Source organism: Ceratina calcarata, unplaced genomic scaffold (genome assembly GCF_001652005.2).
Source record: "Ceratina calcarata isolate Rehan_Ccalc_2016 unplaced genomic scaffold, ASM165200v1 scaffold578.2, whole genome shotgun sequence".
Classification (NCBI taxonomy): Eukaryota; Metazoa; Arthropoda; class Insecta; order Hymenoptera; family Apidae; genus Ceratina; species Ceratina calcarata.
The window spans coordinates 185,002-210,594 of record NW_017176997.1 but is presented as its reverse complement, the minus strand read 5'-3'; the positions used below and the strand labels follow the sequence as shown (position 1 = coordinate 210,594).

Here is a 25,593-nt window from a genome sequence, read left to right as displayed (position 1 = left end):
GCTCTCTTTTTCTCTGACTTCGTTGCTCGTCTCCGTCCCACCCTACGCCGCGGTCCTCCTCGCTCCCGTCGATTCCGTAGGAAGAGAGTGTTGCCAGCGAGAGCAAATCTTGCCGCGCGCCGCAGCGCTATGAATGGGAACACGCGCGTGTATACAGTATATATGCGCGCCGGGCTACGAGGAGCCTTGATTGCGTGCCGGTGAATGCGTTTCCACCCGCTCTCTCTCTAAGTAGCAGCTCATTCCGCGATGCTTGCACTCGCGACTTGGAAAATGAAGGTAGCTTCTCGCGGCCGCGGAGCTCTTCGAACGTACGAGTGCGTTGGCGTCCGCGCGGCCTCTCGCCGTCTTCCGTGGACACGACGGCGATGCAGTTCATTTTCCACGACCCGCTCTTTTCACGACACCTGCGGGCGACGCTCGCCTTCCTTTGCCATTTAAACCGGTAATTATTTATCCACCGAGGTCGATTACCGAGTGCCTCGTTACCCTCCCGCGGGCATCGAAGCTAATTACCCGAGACAGCGACGACGTGCATCTTCATCGGGCACCCGAAAATTTTTCTACCGACGCGTTTAATTGAGATGATAAATCGGGGGAAACCTGAGCCGACTCGACTCCGTGTCGAGGGAAATTGCTCGTTCAACCGTCGGAACACGTTCCGTCCGTCTTCTGAATAAGGCATTCGGTTTCAGCGGAAGAAAGAAGGCTTAGGGACGTTCCTCGAGTAACCACAAATCCTAGTATAATACTAATAGGCCCATAATAGAGTCAATAGGGCTGAGCCGCGCGACGACAATGAGATCCTGTCAAAATACGCCGGGTAACACGAGACCTAGGAAGTGGAGTTTTCTCAATGGTAGCCCATGTCTTGTCACCACCGGCGCGCGGGACGTATTGTCGAGTTTTCGAAAAATCCGAGACCTTCCAGCACCGGTGCGCGATTACGGTTTAAGTTTCATCGGACTCCGTGGAAAGAGGGATAATCCCAGGTACGGAACGCCTCGTGACACGCGTTCCAAATGAGCAGCGACAAATGTATCCCCGTTTACCCCGTGTCATTCGCGATTACTTAAACGCCTACTCTCGTCCGGCTGGACGAGTATTAATCAGCATATCGCGTGCGAATCCCTGCTCCACATTTACAAAGGTTTCTCAGGCTTGTTAAGTGTTCCGACCGGGCGTAGGGCATACTTTTCTGGGTTAATTTATCAAACAAACGCGCAAACTCGGCGCAAGCTCGGCATCCCCATTTTAAGACGGTGGCGGCGGCGGCTCGTTAAAGTCGTTTGAGGGTGGAGTTCCGCCGCCCTCGGTCGCCGCGGCTATACGTGCACACGACCACGGCTAAACATCGGCAACGTTCCGAGTCCATCGAGCCCCGTACACACAGTCAGACGGGCGGTCGTATGTTCCTGAGACGCGAACTTCCTCCCTCCTCTTTATCGCTCCGTCGACCGAAGCCAACGAGCCCTAACCTTCTTAGGAACGCGGGAATCTTTTTCAACCCCTGTTTTTCACCCGGCTACGACGACGAGTTTATTAGAAAATGGCCGTAGCGAGACGTCTTAATACCCGCGGAACTTATTTCCGTTCGCCTCCCTCCTTCTGAAAGGAGCCGGGGGTTTAGAAACGCCGGGAAATGCGCGCGCTGTCGTGTCGGGCCTGGAAACCGACGCCGATCCCGTCGACAAAGTGAATCAGAATTAACGGGGCAGATTTTTGTTCTGTCGCGCGTTGGGCAATTAAATCCACGCCGGAACTAACGAGTGAAACGCGAACGTCTGCGCGCCCAGCAAGGATCGCGCGGTTTTCAAAATTGCCTCTAATTACGAATGTATCGCCGTTGTGGCCTCGCCGCGAGAACGCTTGTCACTCGTTAAACGCGAAATCGCGGAAGCGCAATAATTAAGGTCGCGCGCGTTCTCGCAAGCGTTATACATCCTCCAGGCCTACCGTTCACGGTCCCCGCTCCGGTTCAATCGATTAGGATCAAAGCCGATCGAAGCTGAAACCTCGATTCCGCGGGATATCTTCGATAATAATTCTAACGAGGTGACCTAGGTCACGCCTGGTCCCGCGCGATACAATGTTCCTTTTTTTTTCCTTCCTAGTTTTTTTCTCGCGAGATTTTAATTAATGAAATTACAGTTAATTCTCGCGGAGTCATTAAGGGTAGTCGAGTCTTGATACGTATACGTACGTACGTCTCCCTCCACGAATCCCAAAGGCCATTGAGACCGGATGAAAAATGTCTTACTAAGCGCTAATGAAATAATTGTCGAGTTAATTTCGCGAAGTCGTTAATCAGGGTCGAGTGTCGAGGCAGCGGCAGCGCACCATCCCTTCGAGCCTGCACAGTCACCACCTGCGTCCCGGTTAATTTTTAATAAAAAATATTCCCCACCTTTCTCCCATCCTCCGAGTCGCATTCGTTAACGAATAATTACCGCGTATATAGAATATTTTCCCGATATAATTTACCGGGCCAAATTTTTTAATTACAGTTTAAAACGACTAGCTATGACGTGAGGTTTAATCGTACCTGGTGTCATTTTTGTTTCAGGTTTCTCGCAATCGAAAAGCTCGTTCTCGAACACCAGTCCAGGTAAACTAGCTTTCGAAAATTATCTTGTGAGAGACAGGACGAGTGAGTGAGTGAATTTCATGGTAGAGTTCGGTCGATGCGTCTGGAAATTCAGTGGTGCCTCGTTTTACGAGTTCCGAACTGGGTTCCATCCAATTCCGGCGACGTCGGAGATCACTTTTCAGAATTCTTACGGTCGAATCCATAAAGATGCGCAAACAACCGTGCAGAGCTTACGACGCTTTTCGTTCGAGTTCTCTTCGAATGCTCGCCGAGACACGCTCCGATGAGTACGCGCGAACTTCTTTAAAGATCGAGCACCCACACGATTCCTTTCTAAGTACGTAGCATAGTTTATATTCTTGTATATATGGAGTTTGTTGGGGAGCAATTTGCGTGATTAAGGGGATGCAGATTCCCATTAAGGCGAGTATCTCGGTCGCGATCGCGCCGCTACATCGCTCACACGATGACGTCATGAGAAAACTGATTACGTATTCATACCCAGCGATGATTCCGATTTTTCCGAGCCATTAAGCCCCGCTCGCTTGACCCGCAAACCGATGTCGTTTCAGAAAGGAAACGACAGCTTCAAAACGATTACCATAAATGATCTCTTCCTTTGGATTTAAGGATGTATAGGCTGTATACTTAAACAATGCTAGCATGTTGAATTTGTTATTATAGATTCCTATTANCTTTTTAATTATAGGAAATGCGTTTTTCTAAAGTACATAAACTTTCAGGATTGACTGTATAGCCCATACATCCTTAATAACCAACAATGCTTCGATCTGGTTTATAGCTATTTAAGAATTTCTAACAAACAAATTTCGATAACAAATTGAATTATCATATCGAAAATGCATTACTTTCAAACGAACGTACGCTGAGTATGTTAAACGATAGGCATTGAAAAATGCGGAAGTGTCTAAGAAAAAACTCGAGGGGTGGTTTCGAGTGCTCAGGTATCCAAAGAGCAATCGTGTATAATTTCGTTCTCCCGTATTAAATTACTTGTCAAAATATTTCGAGAAATCGTAGGTGCCGGCCACACCCACCCCTATTCGTGGGTTAATCGGTAACGGGAGACTTTTCTCGGCCGAAACTCGATTCCGAATCTTCGAACTGTTCCCGTGATCCATTCGAGATTCCGAGTGAAACGTAGAGAAGAGGAAGCATCCCAATTAAGAACGAGCTCTCTGCTTATTCCATCGAATCGAAAAATGCGTCGTCAAGACGGGATGGATTTTATTGGCCGATATTTCCGTTGCGTCAGCGAGAAACGAACGATTCGCTATCAGGACGGGAGGATTCCGCGCGTAAAGAGAGCGGAGGCGCCTGTAACGAGCAGCTTTCCGACAGAATTGGTTGTTTTAACAACTGCGCGGTCCCACTTTGAGCCCGGTAGGCAAGAAGCGCGCGGGGAACGGTACCGGGGCTCGCCCGGGGTCGGGGGCGAGAGAAAATACGCGGTTTTCGCGAGGAGGTACGAGCCGTCGCCGTAATAGTCCAATTTGCCGGCAAAGGAAAATACCGGAGGATTCCGGGTAGCGAAAGGAAACGTGGCCCCCGGGGTGGTACTAGCGGCGCTCAGAAAAGCCGGTTGGAAAATTGGAGACGCGGCGAAAACACGAACCAAGGGACCCTTTCCCGTTGAGAACCTGTTTTCCGCTAGGATGCTGCCTACTTGCCGCGTTCAGCCTCGGTTTACGACCTGACACGATTTCAATTATATATCACCTGAGAAAAAGGACAGGAAGTCCTGCTGGCCCGTTCCGACAATTTTTATCCACTTGCCGCTTCTCTAAACTGCCAAATTGTGGCATTACTCAGGTTTCAATTGCACAATTTCTTATATTTGCTAGGATAAATAACCCTTCTGGCTTTCTTCGAACCTTCCCAGCGTCCAATTCAATCATCTCATCTCCCGTATTGATTTCGCCTGGAAATTCGCTCGGCGAAAGAAAACGTCTAAGACAAGTGACTGACTCCGTTGGCGAAGTGGAAAGAAAATTGGGTAAAGCGAACGAGACGGGGAGAGGAGGAAAGCTTACGTAAATGCTTTAAATGGCGCTGCCAGACTGCAGAGAGGAGGCAAGTAGCAGCGTCCCTCAGGAGCCATGAACAATCTATTTCAAGCAAATAAAATTCTCTACTGATATCAATTATACGGGTTGTACAGTCGTTTGTCAGATAAATATTGTAAACCGTACGAAGGAAGTGCTCGCGTTTCAGCGTGCGTGAAGTGCGTAGAAAAAAATGCAGGAGTGGAGAGACGAATTAAAGAGTAGAAAGCGTTTTCCTTGGGTGAAAAACGAAGTGCACCGGAGCAGAACCGGCGGTTGATTAATAGACCCGGCAGGCTCTACATACATTTCCTTGTCGGTGAAGGGCTCGATTTCAAAGAACGGCACCGTTCATTGTGCGGTCGAACGTTGTTGACTATTCGGTGCCCGAGAGCTACCCGGCGACTATCGCGCGGTTTTCACCCATTAGATTTAGAATGAAAGAAAGTTTCGCAAGTGCGCGCGGCTCGGAACGAGGAAAACGCGGAGGACGAGCCGCGATGGGCGAGCCTCGTAATTAATTGTCACTCGTTGTCGGCGCGAAAGGAAGCTCGAGGAAACAATTTAGGATCTTGCGAGGAACTCTCGTCGGATGGGGGAGTCGCCGAGGGGTTACGGCGACAAAAGGGTTAACCAACGATTCCTCGATTCGTCGCGAAAAGAGATTCACTCCTACGGTTGAAAACGGTTCAGCGGTAAATCGGAGGAACGCGGCTACCTCCGTGCGGTTCTTTCTCGCTTCTTCTTTTCTCATTCCCTTTTTTGTCACTCGTGACCGATTGTACCTATCATAGTGGCTCGAGATGCGCGTGTGTTCCCATACATCTCCTTTCATTCGAGAGACTCCAGAAGAGAAGTGGGTGGACGATGGAGCCGCGGCTGTTGGGCTGGGGTGTCGGTTAAAGACGAACAAAGAGGGCCACGATGGAGGGAAAGCGAGAGGAAAAGATGAGGCGAGGAGAGCCCGGGAAGAAGCGAGAAAAAAGCGAGAAGGAGTCGAGGTGCCAAGGGATAGAAGAACCAGATGAGAGAAGGAGGGACGACGAGAGTTGGGGACGGGGCAGAGAGACAGAGAGACCCAGAGAGAGAGTGAGAGAGAGACAGATATATCGCGAAGCGAGCGAGAAATGGGTGCCGAGGGCTGCCACGTCGGAGGAGGTAACAAAGATATTAATTAAGAATTAACACGCGTACTGAAACCGCCCTTAATTAGTAACAGTCAGTGCCTGGAGCAGCGGTTTGTCTGCGCGAACCTGTACCACCCGGGTGCAGGGTAAACATGGGGAATGAATTGTAATCAAAAACACGCCACCGCGGACAACAAACTGATTCGCGGGCAGAAAAATTTGCTAAAAAAAAAAAAAACAGAGAAAGACGTGGCAGTCTGTTCGCGAAAAGGCGAAAGTAGGTAGACGGTGAGCTCCGCTTCGATCGGGACCGAGTAAAAGACGATGGCGTTTTACATGAAACGAAGCCTTAGGAGGATAAAAATAGAGCGACGAAGGCCAAACGGTATACAGGGGAAAGGCTTCAAACGGTTTTCACATAGTGAAACATTTGCTTTGATCGCTAACTGGAGCTCATTAGCGCCGCGATACCGTGGAACGGCCGAGAGGAGAGACTTAGTAACAGAATTTCGTTTCAGAAATCTCAGAAAGGCACTCGAATTCGATTTACCAAGAAGGAGGATGAGGAGGAAGAGAGGAGGAGGATCTCCTAAGATTTCTCTCGTGCCGAGGACACATATTTTAATTGACAAACTGGCTCATACTTTAAGCGCTCGCTTGAAACCGACGCGTGGAACAGATCCGGGAAGACGTACGTGGCGTCCTGCATTGAAAACGTAATTACAGATAGAGAGAGAGAGGCCCTTTCTAATAACCGGTTAAATTCATCTTCCGGATTGAATGGCGTCGAAACTTTGGCCCGTTGAAAAGACGCTTATATTTAATAGAGACTCGTTACTACGCTTCCCTGCTGAATTTACTAGCACGGTTTTTAGGAAGCTTTTAACGGATGCCTCCTGAATGGACGTCATTAGCTCGAACGATATCCTGACAGAATTCCTGTTCCTCGGCCGCATCCTTGGACTCGTTGTCCTCTCGCTCGGATGCGCTATTGGCCGAACCCTCGGATCGATGCGTGTATACATGCGTGCACTCACCTATTGCCGGAGCACGTGAAATCGTGACGTCACCGGACGGAGGCCATTTTGACTCAGCTGGTTCCGACAAAAAGCGGTTCGAATGGCAGGACGCCATGTCCTGCGAGCCTGACAATGCCGCGAACAATGATCCTGCGCGGCTGTGCGCGTCCGTCACACCGATTAACACGCTCGCAGATCTGTCAGCTCGAGCGCGATCGAAAAACCCCGAGAGGGGCGAGACGTAGAAACCCTCGGGAACCCTTTCGCGGACGGTACCTGCGCGAAAAGTAGAATCCGAGGGGGTAACGCGTCCTACCGAAAAACGAATCCGGGTGCCGAGTCGATTCGTAACTCGGGAAATGTTTTGACAGGAATGGGCGTGGATGACTAGCGACGGTCGTGCAAGGGCCGCGGTTTCCCTCTGGCACGATCAGAGAATTTCCTCCCCAACCGTGTCTCTCTCTATCCGAACGCGGTAGAGGGTTTTCGGTTTCACCGGTGCCACTTTAAAGCGATACAAACCCGCGGACGAATAAATATTATGCGGCTGAAAAATGTGCTTTCGAGCACATCCAGGCATCCTCGACTCCTTGCGCGGCAGGATTGTGCCGATGAAAAGGGGGGTGGAGGGAGGAACGGGGGGGCGACCGGGGGGGAGGGTTGGGGGGAGCGCGCGCGCGAGAGAGGAGAAGCCCTCTCAGTGCCGTTCGTGCAGATACAGTGGCTACATTGTGGGTTTAGAGGCTCATTGTGCGCAGCCAGCACCGGGCATTGTCGTCCTTTTTTCGAGGGCCGGAGATTCACACCTTTTCACCGCACCGGTGCGATTTTCCACGATGGGCGCGCGTTCCATTGAGCGGAAGAGGGCGAACCGTCAACCCGTGGAAGGGATATAGGATCCGGTAGGTGGGAAACGAATAAAGGCCGAGAGACACCGGTGAACAGATAAGAACTAACTCCAAGGAACGATCCTCGAACCGCGGATTTGTCACGCGAGCCGTGGGGGGAGGTTACACGGTGGTCTTTATTTCGACCGGCGTCGACGGGCCGGTTGAAACGCGCGAGACAATGGTGCCTGTTTAAAACGGGCCGTTGAGGACGTGAGAGCACTTCTGGATTGACTTTCTTACGCCGCCGTGTTCGAAAGACGGTTCCGCGTGTCCGACGGCCGCGCGGTACTTCAATTAAATGAAAGAGACGTGTCGCTACGGAGAATTGGACTTGGTACAACAAGTGACGATTCCGACGCACGGGATCGATATCGCGAGCCGTTCGGCATTTGCTAATTGCACTAATTCCAATAGACTTTCCTCGCGTTTCCCCGGTAACCTTATGAATTTGTAAGCAAAGAAATTTGAAAGCCTGCCAAGTCTCTCTTCTGGAAGGGACAATTAGACTCTTCTCGTCGGCCTTAAGGGGAGTCAACGAGACGTTGAGGAGTTTGTCCGACCAATCGTTAAGTTGCTCGGTCCCTCGCCGCGCTGACGGCCTTCGCCGAGATTAGAGAACTTCCCGATGCTTCGAATAATGCCTCCATTTACCAGTCTCGAGCTCGCGCGATCCGATTTAATTTCACCGACGAATTTGCATGCCCTCGAACGGATTTTTCGGCGAATCCTACACGGTTCGATACTCGTTTTGTAAGAAGGATCCTCGGAGGTTTTGATAAACTCGTTAAAAGGAGCAGAGTCCCGCGGTGACAGTGTAGACAGACCGAAGAGAGGGACTAAATTTAGGCCGACATGTGCGGACGTAAGTTTGTCTGGCGCCAGCGGACAAAATATGTAGTAGCTGGGCCACGAAAATATTGGGTTACTCCGAAAACAAGCCGGCAGTCAACACTTTCCTGAAGCGTTACACGTGTCTCTCGGCTCGAGTGCCTGGTTCTGCTCCTCGGGATTAAAAAGATATACTCTACTATGTGTTCACCGTGCGCCGCGGCGATAATGCGCCCACTGACGCGATCTCGATTGGTTTTCAACGAGAGGAGTAAGTCGCAGACAACCGGCGCGCGGACGTGAAACGAAACGAGACGAGACGGGGGCCGCTGTGTTGAAGATCCGTGAGAGTCCTGCACAGTCATCGGACGATTAATTGCGGTATTGAGCGGATTGTATTGCCGGTATTATTGAATCGAGCCATAGTCCGCCACTCGGGGTATAATTATGAAATCATTCGCTCGTGGAACAATTTCAAGCTCCGCTTTTCATTTAATTCCCGATGTTTAGCCGCTCTATTTTCAAAGGGTGCTCGCACGCAATTGTTAACTCGCGTCACTGAATCGATTCGAGTGGCTCCTTTGCCTTGCGTCGGATCGCAAATTAACCGAATTATTCGGACGTGAGCGAATAAACCGGTTTGAAAAAAAATATTTTAATCGCAATTAATTACGCGCGATCGATTTTTCAATAAACACGCGAAATCGTATTGATACGCAATATTTTCGTCCGAGAGCGACGGAACGCTTGCTCGACTCTCCAATTATTAGAACCCCAAGCAGCAGTGCTGTAACAAGTTTGCGACCCTCGCGTCTCCATTGAGCGCGCGGATTTGGAAGGGGTTGCCTGGAAGCTCGCCGTGCGCCGCAGCTCGCTACGCGATCGCGACTCTTATGAATACCGTAAATTTCCCCCGACTATTTCGCCCGGTCATCGGCGTAAACTCTACTTATTACCTATTCGAAACGTAACCGGTTAGTAACGGTGATCCCGCGTCGCAACGACGACGACGACGACGTGGACGGACGCAGTTTTAACAATTATTCAACCGGGTCCGGCCACTTAGTTAGCGCGCGCGCTCCGCTAACGAGTGAGTTTTGTCCCATCGTGTCTGGGATTCTTTCGCGATTCTCTAATTAAAACCCGACGCCGGTGGCCGCGCGAACAGTTTCACGGTTTCGCGACTCGCTAATAGTCGCGCCGAATTAATTCGTACACATTTTTCCGGGACGGCTCGTCGACCGATATTGCGCTAGGAAAAATGTTGTCCCATACGGCCGGTTTAGAGGCCGTGAGACTAAATAATATCGACGTCTTTATAGACAGGGGCGTCGGGCGGTGGTAAATTTTCCACGATGTTGCGAGCAATTTCAGCCGGTCATCGGTGTAAAGTCGATGCTCATTGTGAGCCCTGGTTGGTTCACGAGGATGCTAGCAGACAAGAGTCGGGTGGGTGGTCGGGCTGCGGGGGAGGTGGCCCGGCGAGGGCACGAGAGAGGAGTTAATGGGGACGAACTGTAGAAGTGGCTATAGTCTAGAGCCGTGTTAGGGCCAGGGCCATTAAGCTTAATGACATAATGAAGTAAATGGCTGTGCATGCCATGCCACGCCGGAGACTATAGCTTATAACCGCCGGGCCTCCACCCCCGCGCAATATACCGCGTGCCAGGAATTCCTGACTTATGCCGGCACTGCCCAGTCGAAAGGGGTAGCTGACTATGGGGAGCACTCGCCCTCTCCCTTAACCCCTTCGACTCTAGCCAGTGTCTGTCCCTCTCGCGTCTCCTCCTCGTTCGTCCGTTCGCGTTCGTATATTACGTAAGGGTCGTCGCGAGCACACGTGCCGAGAGCGAATTTATTTTGGGAATTGCCAAGGAGTTCGTACCCCTCGTTTTCCGGAAGACGATTTCGGTAAAAACCGCGACCTGGCCTTTGCGTCGCGTCCGCACCCTCTTGAATTTCCTGCGAGGACTCGTAATTATGTTCCATACGGGAAGGTAGGAAGGTCGCGCGTGCGTTAAGTATTTAATGTAATTTAGTAAACGCGGAGAGAGAGAGGAACGGTGTGAGAGCGAGAGAGGAAGTACGGTGAAATTGCGTGGCTCTCTTGTTTACCGTGCCGCTACTACTTTCCTTTCACCGGGCTCGAGGAAGCTTTCGAAAGCACGCGTTAATCAGACGAAAGTGCCTAATGCCCCGGTTGATAGCAGCAATTCGAGTATTAATTGGACCCGTGAATGAACCCGTCGCGATCTATTCACGGCTACACGCGTAGAAGCTGCGCGAGAGGTTCGAATTCTATTTGCAGCGCACGACCTACTTTTTTTATTTTCGTTTCGCTATTTTTCTTTTTTTTTTTACACTAGCATCCCTTCTGGCGCGGTGCGCGCTAAATCGATGGAGCGTCTTGCCCGAGTCCTTGGGGCATCCTAGCGCGGGTCGCGCGCAGAACAAAGTACGGTACAGCGAGGCGCGGAGGGAAGAAAAAAACCACGTTGTTTTCAGGCAATCAACACTTGGCCCATTGTCCCCGGCTGGCACCTGAATGCGTGGCCATCATAATATTCACACCGTTCTAAGAGGGTCGAATTTCGAGCATGGCCACCGAGAATGGCACGGAGAACCGCGTGAAAACACGTTCCTGACCACGAGAGAGGTGCGAAGATGAAAAAACAAATGAACGGTGGGGATGAGAGAGTCGAGAAGCGCTTCCGAGAAATACGCCCACGAATTCGTTATTCTTTTTTTCTCTTCTTCTTCTTCTTCTTCTTCTTTCTCTTTCTGTTCTTCCTTCGGCCGCGTCCTATTCATTAATTATCGCCATTCAAAGAGGCCAGGGCCTCCCGATTGTAAGATCCGAGGATCGATGAAACGCGTTTCGCGGTAACCGTGATTAAGCCTCGGAGTTTTCGCGAAATAACCGGTCGGGAACTGGTTTTACCCGAGAACTTAATTACTGCTGTATTATGCGCGGTCGATGCGCGAATCGGTGGCTCGAGAAACAACGTAATTCCTGCTGCTTAGAAGAAAACTCGCCTCGCCCCGTCACGGCCGAGCGTTAATTATACGTCTTCGTTACCATTGTCGGGGCGTCTCGAAAACTGTGTCCGAAATAATTATCACCGTGACGCACCCGGCAATTTCGTCTGGTTTAACACAATATTTTCGACCGGTGCACCGGATCAAGGTTTCATCGATCAAACGGAACGCGGACCGAGGCGAATGGACCCAAGGTCTCTGGAGGGCCGCCGATCGGACCGGGCAAATTAATTCGACCCCGAAAACATCGCCGAGGCATTAGCAGCTTACCACCCTAAGCCGGTCTGCCGGTTTGTTACAAGTGTTTTACAGCGCGTTACATGGCGCAGCAAAACTACCCCCGACCCGAGGGTCCCTAATCTACCGAAACATCCCTCGGGATGTATCCGACCATCGACTGCACTCGGATACGCTCTATTCGCCCTTTCGCCTATGTAAACGACCGGCGTTACATGTTTCACGCGCTCGATAAATAATTCCCGGACCGATGCATTTTTCAACCGACGTCTTCCTCCTCGTTTTAACAAACGTACGAGTTACTATAAATTTATTTATCGCTCCCGGCGAATCTCACTCTTAGCAATTTATTTTTCCAGCGTTCTATTCGCTTCGGCATAATCTATGGTGTTATAGTGATTCTTGAAGGACGCGAGTAATTTTTTATCACTCATGAACGTCATAATTGATGATCCATAGACGGAAATTAATTTTATTGTAAGAGCCGATGAATTTTTTGATCTAATTTTTTGAATAACGAAACAGCTCGTGGAAACTAGCATTTGTTCTCGTTAATCATTTGCTTTCACGGACTCGCATTTACGTAGTTCCCTTATAAAATGGCAGCCAGGTCGAAACGGAAAGTCGCGTATCTCGGGGGCCAAGGAGACTCGTCGTCGACGTCGTCGTCTCATTCACCCGACGACGAGGTAATTTCTCTCGATGAATCCACGAAAGGGCATTTATCCGTTTCTCGGCGTTGCGGAAAAGGGGGCGGAAACGAATTTTCAATTACGACGCACAAAGGCCCGGGTAATTCGCCGGGTTTAAAACGTCTTCGCGGTGCATAGCGAGCTGTACCGCGCGGCCGAGAGAGACAGAGATAGTAAAAAGGGACGCGCGGTAACGCCGTGAAAAGATTTTCAAATTAAATTTCGGGATTAGTACCCTGGTTTAATACGGACAAGTGACGGGCTGAAGACGTCCCAGGGGTGCGCTATGTGCTACCTTCTCCCTCCCCCCATGGGACACTTCGCGTGGAACGACGTGACGATGTTTCTGACCCACCCTCGTAACACTTCGCGCGTTTCCATTTGCCGGATGTAAACTCGTCATTACCTAAACCCCCTTTACCTCGCCACTGTCCACTCTGGCCGGACGCGACTTCAACGAGTTGTGTTCAAAGCCCCAGTTCAGATCCGAGAATCGTCGAATCAAAGACATTCACAGATTTGCATACAATGTTTGCAGCTCGTAAACGAAAATCAGATGGAAGTAACTTTTATGTACAACTTGGAACGACGCATACGTCCGATTTATCATAGCGTTGTACTACTTAAATTTCAATAACTAGCTTATTTATTGATCGATTTTGTTAGATATCGAAAGAGAAACGTTAGTTCGTGTGTTGTTGGTTTCCGTAGGACGTCGGAATACTTTCTATTTATTTTCACGAGAGCGTGAATATTGTTTGCGGAGAGTGAAACGCGATTCGACGTGGTTCGATCGGGGTAACGGGGGAGGCGATGGTCGGGGCAGGATTAGAATATCAATTATCGAAGAAACAGAGGCCGTGACGGCGGCGCGGTTCTAAGAGGTTCTATTAGGTGCGAGTCAGTCTGGCAAGCAGCGAAGCGCGGCCACGGGTTTAAGGTCTTAACAGCTACTAAAGCAAAAGCTGGTTTCTATCTCGCTCTTAAGCACGGAAAACAAGCCGTGTTAGACGAAGGGGTGTATTGAGGGCCGCCATTGGCTATCCACGCTCCTTTATTGCCGGTTGCCTGGTAACCGGCCTGCCACCGACGCACACCGATGGCAACCACCCTGAAACCACCCTGGAACCCGACCAGCGCACACCCTCGCTCGGGAACTCGCAACCGCGGCCCACCCGTTCCCCCCCGCGGAAAGCTCGCACACTCGGGCGCCGTTTCCCCGGAGCGTACGCGCGCACGCATACACGCCAGCGGGACGGCGACGCGTCATCGAGCCGCGTGAAGAACGCGTGCTGTGGAATCTTCGTGTAATCGGCCGAGGGGACGGCGGGGGTGGCTCGCGCGGTTCGTGTCGGTGCGCGGAACGACCCCACGCAGCCACGCGAGTGTACGTACGCATGGCGTGAATATATTTAGCGAGGAAACTACCACTGTTTTCACGCGCGCGAGAGGGTGTTTCGAGAGCTCGGCTCTCCGCGATGCTTGTCCCTGTGTGCCACGGCATAAAGTCTGCCTGCCCGAGTAGACCACAAAGTTTTCTCTGAAGCCGTTGGATTTCTTCCTTTTATCGGCGCGCTCCTTCCAAACGGGGGTTGGGGGGATACTTTCGCGGATGATTGTGTCCCGTAATCGCGCCCACGACCACCGCTGGTATGGGGAATAAACTCGCAGCCCCGGGCTGTGGAATCTTTCCTCGCACAAACGTGTTTCACGCCCTCCGCAGCTTCCCAATTGATATTCAGGCGAGGAAACTTTTCTCGCAGGCTTCGTCTTTCCAACCACAGTTTCATAGACCATCGGAATAGAGATTCGAGCGGCCGTCTGATCGACGTCTTCCGATCCACGAGACGTCGGTCAATCTTCATCAAACGCTGCGATCTTACGAGTCGTTCTCCGGCCTGGAGAAGATTAAAAACAATTGGTTTTCTGAAGTGGCTGTGCGTAGCGCAGGCAGCCTCCCTAGACAGGCTCCCGAGGGAGGTCGCGACATCCCACGATATTCGAGGGCACTACGGACGGATTAGATTCAGGACAAATTAGAGGAGAGCGAGAGGGAGAGGCGCAGACTTGCCGGGGTAGAGGCCAAACGCGTACTCGCTGGTCCCGTAACAGCTAACTGGATTTGATTAATCGATTCGGTTACAGCCTCCTACTTAGCTAGCCTGACGCTTCCTGCCGACTCTAATATCATTCTCACGTGCCCGACGAGACACCTAAAGTCTGTCTTTTACCCCTGCGAATATTCTCAAATATTTGTCGCCCTTAATTCGACGAACAATTACAATTTGACACACGAAAGGAAATAATTGACTGAAGTGCATTCGTGAAAAAAATTCATTCCGATTGAAAGGCTTTATTTCAAGACACCTTGTCATTACCTGAAGAAATTTTATCTCGAGGCACTTCATATTTTCGGAGGAACGACGGAGCAGTGAAAGCACGCGGAGAATTTCCTCGGTGTTATTAGCATCCGGCGAGCTACTTGCGTTCATTTCCTCGCGACGCGCAAAGCGATTGGTTTGGTAGCTCGCGTGGTAAATAAGCGTACTTAAAAACCCGGGAGCAGGAAGCAACGCGAGGCCGGGGTGGCGTAAAGAGGCTCTCTACGATCTTGTGAAACAATGCATCGCGCGAGGTTCCGTGCTCGGTGTCTTGAGCCGTGCGTGGTCGAGCCTCAAATATTTATTTTCCACGCGTATATGCGTGCAACCGGTATACATATTTCAACGTAAAAATTAGACAAAGAAGATGTTCATTCATTAAATCTGTACATACAGAATTGAATTTATTCTCGTAATTTCGTGAGCCCCGAGTTCGCGCATCCCTTGACTAAATGAATATTTATAACAAATGGAACGAAATTTATTTGACACAGAAAAACACGGTCGCTCGGTCTATAGAGAGTCGAGAAGAAATGTTGGATAAAATTAAGCCGGCACGCGAGAAATTTACTTGAATCGACTGAATGCGCCCGACGCTTCCTCATTAAGTTCTTCGTCTTCGTGGAACGACGAGCCAAGCAGGAATACTTTCCACCGCTTCCCGAGCTACGAGTAGTCACGTCGACGATAGTTTTCATTAAACAACTGCCAGGGGGTGTTTTGAAAATTCGCGACCCTCTGAATCGACACAATAAATCACAGGCGTAATTAATTCACAATCACGCGAGAAAGATTCATTGCGAGTATCGAGCGATACACGCCTTTTTTAATTCCAACGGGCTTCCTTTTTCCCCGGGCGAGCTTTCCCGGCGACTAGAAAGCTGCGCTCCTTCCTTTGACTTTGGGCCGTGTTTTGAAAAAACCGGCGAAATGTAACGCGGACGCGGGAGAGCGAACGCTGCAAGAACAAGGATGAATTAACAATGCTTTTTAAAAGCGGCCTTCGCCGTTTCCACCTCGGCCATGCGTTTCATGTCTCGCTGCTCGAAATTCGACGAGGTCTCTCTTTCTCCCTGCCCTGTCGGCATTCTCGACGCTCACGCACACGGAAAACTAGCTTAGACTCTTTCTCCTAAACGATTCTATGTACAGCCAGATTGTATCGAACAATGAAACGTCGTCGCAAAGCGGATATCAAAATGCAGTGTACGAATAATCGTTTGCACTTCACAGGGAGAACCGATGAATACCGCGAGTAATAATTCGCTGTCCTTTCACGAGGTAATCTCGATTGCCGTGTATCGCGACTAACGCGAGCTACGCAGCGGCTGGTGGAAATAATTTCGCGAGAAAAATTACGAACAACCGAACGCGCGTGGCGCCGTGACGTCAGCATCGCGTTTCGTGGGTCCAATTAGTCGAAAAACACGTATAATTGGAATTAAGCTCTTAATTAATAGTTAATTAGCTGCCGGTAGTAGCAGCACCACCGGCTGGCAGCGGCAGCAACTGTAGTAACGAGTTAGCCCCGGGGAGAGGGTTTCATTGTAGGAGCGTGCCGCACGCCGTCGAGCCCGTTTTCGCTCGTTAATTCGAAATTAATTTATAATTGATAATTATTTTTGGGTCACGGGCCCTGTCCACCCGCTCCTTTCTAATTCCCCCCCCCCAGCTCCTTCAAAGGAAAACTCCCATTAACTGTCTCCAAAGCGACAAACAGAAAACCAGTCATTCTATCCTTACATGACTGAATTATCTTAATGAATCATTGATATGAAAATCAAGATCATGAAATATTTATGATCTTAATGAATTATTTATAATAAAAGACATCGGGTTTAAGAAGGAATTCTGTGAATTCGATATCATTACTGCCTGAATGAATTTCGAAAATGGAAGCACTTTAGAGAAACACAAAGGTGAATTGAATTTATCAATTGTCATTGTAGTTGTTAATGACTTGCAGTCGACTGAGTTTAAAAATTCAGTAAAACGAAATTAACGAAATTTAAGTCTCTAAAATACAACATAAAATTAATCTTCTAATCTAATTGATTCTGCCCAATTAAGAAATATGAATTACGTCATAGGAGAAGCGTTTCTGTCGATTCTAAATTCTGTTATCAGTAAATTTTCCAGCCGTTCCCCGAGAATATCGACTGTCGCGTGGCTGACACTCGATATTCGCGAGCGGAAATTGCGTTCGGCGAGGTAGCTTTCCCGATCGAAACTCGCAGGGAGCATCTACGCTCCCGCTGGTAATCACATCTCTCTTTCCGTCCGAATGTTTTAAACGTGAACACGTCACAAAGAGGGATAAATGGAAAAATAGTAGCGCATTATGCACTTCTTAGTTGCGAGTCGATGCATCAAAGGGGGAAATTGGAACGCGGGGATTCAGGCTAGAGTTTCTTCTTCGCGTTTTAATCCATCACGATGTCAACCTGATTTCATATTAGCAACAGAGATCCCGGTACATCGGTATTCACGATGAATCTCGGAGATTCTGTAATTTCGCTCGCTTGAAGATTTTCTGATTAAGCATTTTTACGGACGGGGTAACGGAATCGAACGATCGATGCGTGGGATTCGGTATAATTCGCGCGAGCACGCGGATTCATTGGCAAGTCAGGTATAATGGGTAATTTGATCCGCGATGTACGCGCGCCGCTTTGTCCGAGCGGCGCGCATAATTATCAATTAAAGCGCTATGAAATAATGAGCTCCGAATCTAACGAGTTAAAGACGATTTCTAACGCTCAGAAATAGCCAGTCGTTTTTCTATAATTAATTAATCAGACTTTCTTCCCGAGGGAAATGGTATTAATTTTTTGTTCCCACGAATTCTGTTGCAGGTGTTGGTCACAATATAGAGTCAGGGAAGGATTTCACGGTCGACGGTCTCTCTGGTTTCAGCAAGAAGAAGAAAAAGAAGCGTCGTCATAGGTGAGTGTCTCGTCCGAATTTAAAAATTCTCCACATTCCCCGTTTTCATTTAATCACACGTTGATTTTTTTTATTCCCCCCCACGGATAAAACGAATTCGATTAGATCGCGAAATCAGCGCGATGGAAACACGTGAATAATTGATAATCGTTGGGAAAATGTTGGACGCGAGAGACGAGAGCCATTCTTTGGTATTTCCGGGGTTGATTATCAGCGGGCAGAATCGTTCGGCGTTTCGGTGATTTTCATTTTGCCCCGATGATGATAAATTCATTCGGCGACGAATCATTTTAGACTTTTCACCGCGTAATCGGCGACTCTTACCGCCGATAATGAGTTTTCAGCTATTTTCAAATGACAGAGGCAACAACCGAGTTTCGAGTGACAAACACAGCCGCCCGCTCGCGCCCGGTAATTGTATACCGGACGCACGATTTCGAGCTCAAATTGCTCGTTAAAAATATAATTATCAGAAGGAATCGATTCCATTGAAACGCTCGGGTTACATGATGGACGTAAGACTCGCGCGCGCACGCTAGATGGGATGGCGTTCTGTTAAAAATTCATCAAAATCGCGTGAATGAAAAATGATTAAAAACGGACAAATGAAAATTCCTCGCGGCTCGGATGTTTGATTATAAAATTTATTAAATCCATTTTAAATACTGCGGAGAGGCGAGGAGAAAAAAGGCGAAACGAAAAATAAAACTGACGGGGGGGAGGAAAAAAAAAAAACGGATTCGCGCCGCTCGATTTGCTGGTAACTTTGTTTCATCCAAATGCATAGAATTTAATTTTGTTCCAGCTATCGCGGCCGACGAAATTGTTTTCTCTCTCATTTTTTTTTTTTTTTTTCTCCCAACCATTATTGAAAGCACGTATTTCCCCTGCCAGTGTTTCTCGCTACGCGGCTGGTGGCTTCTCCCTTGTGTAGGCTAGCTTTTAAGGGAAAAGTTGTAATGGCATATAACTAGGTTCATATGGTTGTTGCTCCAGGACGATCTTCACGTCACAGCAGCTGGAGGAGCTGGAGGCAGCGTTCAAGGAGGCCCATTATCCGGACGTGTACGCCCGCGAGATGCTCAGCCTTCGAACAGATCTACCCGAAGACAGGATACAGGTGAGCGAAAATCAAAAGACCTATGAAATCCAACCGGCCGGCCCGGCAATCGGCTCTTTGTGAAATTCGCGACTCAACGATATCAGGTTCCCTACGAACCGATCAAGGAAACCGTCTTACCAATTTCTTACCGTCGAAAATCATCGAACAATGATCAAAACACAAAAGTCGCGTACGGCTATTAATCAGATAATCGAATTAATAAGAAAGCTACTAGGAAGTGTGATAATAATGAAAGCAAAAGTGCAGTGGATTAAACAGATCCATTTTCAGCTGTGAATATCAGCGTGTAAATTGTAAGCGGCTGCTTTCGACGAGGTAACAGCAATCCGTCCATTGCCGCGTGACTCATTCTCATAGTTCATCTATTAAATCAACGCACCTGTTATAATGTGATTCATTTCAATCGCTGTTCAACGAAAATTTGTAAAGAGCCGTCGTGTTACAGAATCGTTCTCGGATTCAAGTGTAATTCGCTGTTGAAAGCAGTAATTTTGTTCGTTAACGGGATCCGGGAATTTTCTAAGCGGCAATCACGCGGTATCGGTGAAAACATAAAGCTGGAATATATTCAATTACGCGTGCCGCCGAATATTTCCAACTTCCGACCGGTTTTTCCGTACAGACGTTTCACACGCGCTCACTTGTCAAAGGGATCGTCGCTAATGACTGTCCGGTCATTAATTACAGTTGTTTCAATTACCAAGTAATTTATAACGGGAATTCAGACGTTGTCGATCGAGATATCTGTTTCCTAACTGATCCGACCGAAGGTTCTACTGTTGATTCGATCACGCGACTCGAATAATTATCATTCTCCACGTGCAAATTTTAAAACGTTTTTCGCTAGTTTTCCGTACGTCTGTTTTAAGATGACAGGTGATCCGCGGATGGAATTATTGACAACGGGTCGAAAGAACAGTCGCTAGTGAAAGGGTTAAGGGAGTGCGGCGTTGGTTAACGGCGAAGAGAGTGGCAGGACCAAAAGGCGCGACTGTAAAAGGGAGAATTTTCCCGGGTTGACGGTTAGTTACCGCGTACCCATGGAGCACTAGGCTGAGATAGGTTTCCGCATGGCGGACCCGGGACAAGCTTCCCGCCCCCTCGCGCTTGTTCCCGCGGTTCACCCCCCCTGCGCCCTTATCGCGTTTCTCTATACACGGTTTCGTAACTCGAAATTCCATAATCTACAAGAAGCTGTCGAACAATGGGTGAATCTCGAAGAATTTCGTAAAGACGTGGAAAATTATCAAATAGACTTAGAGTGTCGATTATACGTGTTGTGATTTGAATATTGGCGAGCGAACTATGAGCCAGAGGAGACATAAGGGAATTGTAAGATAGACAGGGGTGGGAGCGATAAGGATTGGTCCGTTGGTTGAAAAGAGACGAGACGGATAGAAGAGAGAGGGGATTTGGTATGGTCGAGTCGCGGTTCACCCCCTTACTACATTTCTCTGTCCAACGTTTCCTTAATACCTTCGAAATTCCGTAATCTACGAGAATCCGTCGAACGGGTGAACCTTGTCGTACGAAGAGTTTCGCGAGGACACGGGAAATCGTGAACCGGATGCCGATTATAGATATTGTAATTCGAAGATTAGCGAGTGATCTATGGGACAGAGGTAGCAAGGGGTGTTCTAGGAAAGGTGAGAGCGGTAAGGATGGTTCCGTTAGTCGGAAAGAGACGCGATAAATCATGGGACGGGTAAAAGGGTGCGCGCGAGGGGTAGAGGGTGGTTGGGTAGGTACGGTCGAGTCGCGCTTCACGGGGTTGTTGAAGCTTCGTGGCTGAAGCGTATACAGGGAGAGAGAAGGAGAACCAGCGAGAGAGAGCGAGAGAGACAGAAGGAGGGAGAGGGAGAGAGAGAGAGAGAGTGAGTAACGGCGCTGTGGAACGACAAAGCGGCCATTGCAGGATGGGTGCGGTCCCGCGGGCCAATCAGAGAGACGAGTCGCGGACCGGTCGGCCAATCAGACCGCGCCTTCCACCCGTCTTTTGTTTCTAAATTTGCGCGCGCGGCGGGAACACAATATAACGAGGTGCGGGATGCGAAGAGGGGTTGGTAATCGTTAACGGTGATATTTTTCTGTGGAAGTGCTGGCTTTCTTCGTTTTCTTCCTCCTTCCTTCGCTCGCCACCCCCGCCGACCCCCCGCGGGCTCATCGCGATACCTATCCCGTCTCTCCCTCTCGCCGCCGTCGCCTCTCCTTCGCACCCATCGCGCCACGTGAATCTCCTTCCGACCTGACGCGCGTCTCCATCGAGGTTCCTTGCTCTGTTCATGCCAGTTCCGCGACCAACCCCTATTTCTTTCCTAATTTCTTTGTAACTAAGAGCTTTTTGTAACGACGACCCGTGTCGCGGAACGGCCACCCTGCCTGGACAGTTCTCATATCGATTAGACGCGTTTTCCATTACCTCCGATGCGCTCTTTCGTGTTCTACACGAGTTTTCATACTGCACTTCGTTAAATGATTAACCCTTTTAGTGGATAAAGGTGTATACTAATGAACTAAATTAAAGGTCTGTGAATTCTTGGAATTTTGCATGAGCTCATGCATAGAATTTTTGAAACGCTTTATTTTAAGACTGTTCAAGAATGGTAAAAGCAGCACTAAAAGGTTTAAACTATTGAACTGAAGTGAACTCGTGAGAAATTATTCAACTAATACTAATTAAAATTATACTAGTAACAAATTATTGCAACCATAAGCTTGCATATTAATTCCTGTTAAAAAAATTAAATCGTCTGCCTAAAAATTCCAGTCCGAATGATTAATTTGTTATTCTCAAAAGAGGCGTTTATAGTGGCCAGCTGTTAAATTGAAAATATGAGGCCGGAAGTGTCTGCTTCCGCTGTCGAATGAAATTATCTTGTCTACTTTGACGGCGCGCCGTCAGTCATCCAGCCGAGGTGTTATTATTCGATTAAATGAACGGGTCAGGTCGATACGGAACAAATTAATTAGTCACGCTCGCCGAGTCTGAAATCATACCGACGCGCAGGGATATAATGATTCGTCGAAAGGGCGTGCTGTAGCTATCATAAGATTTTCGTTGTCGAGGAGAGCAAGTTCGTTGCTTAAGAAAACATCACAGAGGAAACATCGCACTCTCTTTGACGAGAAGCAAGCTTGATTTTTGGTATCGAGAGGCTTTCTCATTTCTAACAGTGACAAAGGGACGTCGAGAAGAAAGGCAAGCGCATCTCCTTTGAGATGAACACGACTATTCGCGACGAGGCACTTGCAAGAGCCTCCTACTAGTATTCATCCCGTGGATATAATGCTCCGTTCTCGAACGTGTATCAAGATTTTAATCCTACTTCGCGAGGATCCCCTGCCGAGTATCGGGAGAGATCGCAATAATTGTCAATCCCTCTGGCTCCCGTTCGTATCGCACGGCACCGACTTTTCGGCGCTTGTTACAATCCCGGCGCTGACAATGCGAAGAAAGAAAGCTCGGAACGCTCCCGCGGTGAAGTTAATAGAAATGTCTTCGGCAGACCTCCATTCCGGCTGCCTCGATAATTGTACACGATTCACGCGTGCGGTTCGTAATTACTTCCCACTCTATCTGTTACCCACGATTTTTACGAATACTCCCCTTTATGCCGAATAAACAACTTACAGTTTTATGCAAATCCGCATTCCTCTTTATTCAACAAAATTAACTGCAGATACAGTAAACCATTAATTCATTCTGATACATCACTTCAAAATATACTCGCATGAATTTTATTGAATTTCATATACTTTATGAGATACTAAGAAAATTTGGCCAACATTTCATTAAATATCTTATCAAAGATAATATATCTTATCAAAGATAATAATAAATCTCATCCATGCATCGTGTGTTTTAATTCTAGCTTTTTATTCTTGCCATTCTAAGAGGCAGCGTATATTTATCAGAACTTTTTTTGGAAAGAAACTCCCCTAAGAAATGTATCCCATAAAGAGCGATCGAGTTGACTACTCGTTATCGCGATCGCTCTCGTGCTAGCGACGATTCCAGGCCTGATTGGACGCGCGGAATCTCGCACAAGCGGACGTAATTTCGGAGGGTTACGGGGTTTCTTACGGGGGTGCGAAAATTACTGGCTGGCACACGCGGCTCGTGATCGATACATGTATTCGCAGAAGTGTCCCGGACCGAAATGACACCACGAATCACCGTTTCATTCGAGCCAGCCGCGTGCAGCTTAATAAATCGCCCTTTCAAGGAAGTGGGGGGACAGACAGGATGTCAATGTTTAATTGGAAAAAATATAGATTTAATGATCGATTCTACATCTTTGTGTTACAAAGTGAAGCAAGATTCATAATTAGATTGCTGTAGATTTTAAGCAGTCTTGTACTAAAGACAGACTGAATAAAATAAGGATCAAACTGTCCTAGGATGTATCTTAATTTTGTCTTGTAAACCCATGTTTCGAAACATTGTTGCCTCGTTATAAAACGAATAATTTATAAATATCAGAAAAGCCACGTGACCAGCCCCTCGATCCCTAATCGCGTTTCGTCAGCCCTCGCCACGTTGCATTTTCTAACTGCAGTTTAAATACACGTGTAACACGCTTTGGAACACGTCGGCAATCTGATATATTATTCAGCATCGAATTGAACGTCCGAGGGACGATGTCGAGTATCTAACGAGCGTAGCCTACTCGAAGGGGAAAGGAGTCGTCTTGGCTGCGCGAACAGACGTTTCCCGGTTGAAGTTATCCGGGTAATGAGGGCCCGCGACTCCCACGGGCTCCCTCGAAAAAACAACACGCGTAAGCGGGCCATTAGCGAAGAATTTTGACGTGGCTCACACAATCGAGTCGAGCGGGCAGCCGAGGAAAAAAATTGACTTCAAGTAGCAATGAACCGACGTGGCCGAGGCGCAAGTCATCTGCCCGAGCTCGCTGGAGTGTTCTCAGCCCGGCTTCCACGTACGTCCCTTGACAAAGGTGCATCTGAAGGAAGCCCCCTTCCTGACAACAGGGCCCCATTGTCAGTCCCCGCTTCAACCATTGGCGCCATTCACGATTCGTTAGAACGCGCTGCCAGGTAGACCGCAAACTCTTCGACGTTTCCTCTCGATCGTGCACGATCATCCTCGATCCTTGATACATTTCATCCCCGCGTAATTACTACCTCCGCGCCGGTTCATAGAAACAACATTTTACATAGTTTAGAGCCGAGGGAAATGTTCAAACAGTCCTTTTTATTATTATTTTTTTTTTAATTCCGTGGCCAAGCGCGTGGAGAAAATGAACGCAGCTACGCGTTCTCTTAATTTATTCCGAGGGAGAACGACTCCCGTTGTTCTTGTTAATATTCGGTGCCCTGTTTTCCACCGGAAGGAGCTTGTGCAGAAGGAAAAATGCATGGGAGGGGAATAAGTATTTCAGTTTGCCCGTGTTTTACACGTTCATTAATACGTGAGGTTGCCGCGTCGGTGAACAGCTCGTCGGGCCCCAACAAAATGGCGTTCCTCTCGAGGACTTTCGAGGTGTACGCTCCCATCGCTCGTAAACCCGGATAAGAGGCTCGTTCGAATTCGATCTAGCCCGACAAAGATCTCCTCGATTCCTTTCGTCCAATGTTTCCTACCTCCAACAGCTCGCTACTGTTGAATTATGTGCAACATTGACCCGGCTGTAAACTCAACGTTCTTTCTTCCAGCGAGACTGACAGTCGTGGAATAAGGAAACAAAGCCAACCGAACGGTGTCGAGTGCTCCGAATTACTCTCAAACGCGAGAATTCTACGGTCATTTATTTACTGCTTCCAATGCGGAAAAATTTCGAATCAGATGGATAAAATGAAGTACATGGATTAATCATAATTCACTGTGTTCAATATTTCCTCGCTGGATTAGGGAGAATTATGTGAAAAATTAACTCGATTGTAGACTAAAGTTTCTTTCGTCTAAGAAGACTAACAGTGGAATAGGGAGTCAATGTTTGAAATTCCACGACGATTTATTCACGACTCCTAATGTATAATTGAATTGTAAAATGTGGAACGAGGTTCGCAAGATAACCAGAAGAAATGAAGTGCGTCAAGTTGAAGATGTACGAAATGAAGCATAATTCCCCGGGCATTAGGAATTTTCATTTTTAATCCACTCGTGTTCCACGGACAATTTGCGAGTGAGAGTGGCGCATTAAGGACGATCCACCCATCCCCCTCGGCTGCGGCGGTGGTCCGCTACCAAAATGGCCCGCGACAATCATCACGTGTCGCCGGTTTGAAGACGTCGTCGTCGTCGTCGTCGTCGTCGTCGTGTCGCCGCCGCTCCGTCGACGAGCGAATGGGATCGTCCGGATTCGAGGGTCCTGGACCCCGCGCGAACGGCCGCTCGTTTTATGGCCTATTCCCACTGCGTTTTTCCGCTCAGTCCCGGCGAGCGAAATTGGGGTACCCGAGAGCGGAAATACGGACAAGCCAGTACCGTAGTTAAGGGAAATGGAGGTATAGGGAAAAGCGTGTATAAGAAAAAAATGTGTGGGTGACGTCCAGCGGGCCCGGTCGAGTAAGACCCCTGCTAAAGCGAGAGGGTAAAAAAACCGCGGAGAGTGGGAAAGAGACCGAGCATAGCGGCAAAAAAAGCGAGAGGGTAAAAAACCGCCGAGAGCGGGAAAGAGACCGAGCATAGCGG

The 25,593-nt window shown here is 48.6% G+C and overlaps 1 protein-coding gene across 5 annotated transcripts in view; it reads left to right on the top strand.

Annotated features, from left to right (window-relative positions):
* Positions 1-25,593, top strand: part of LOC108629586 (Visual system homeobox 2) — a 50,061-nt gene that overhangs the window by 9,766 nt on the left and 14,702 nt on the right. For 2 of the 5 annotated variants that reach the window (XM_018032347.2, XM_018032351.2), the window contains exons 2-4: positions 2,567-2,608; positions 17,725-17,815; positions 18,806-18,935. In XM_018032347.2, the coding sequence (XP_017887836.1) occupies positions 2,567-2,608; positions 17,725-17,815; positions 18,806-18,935 (263 nt within the window). The remainder of the gene's footprint in view (positions 1-2,566; positions 2,609-17,724; positions 17,816-18,805; positions 18,936-25,593) is intronic. The other 3 variants (XM_018032349.2, XM_018032352.2, XM_018032350.2) reach the window with 2 other exon arrangements.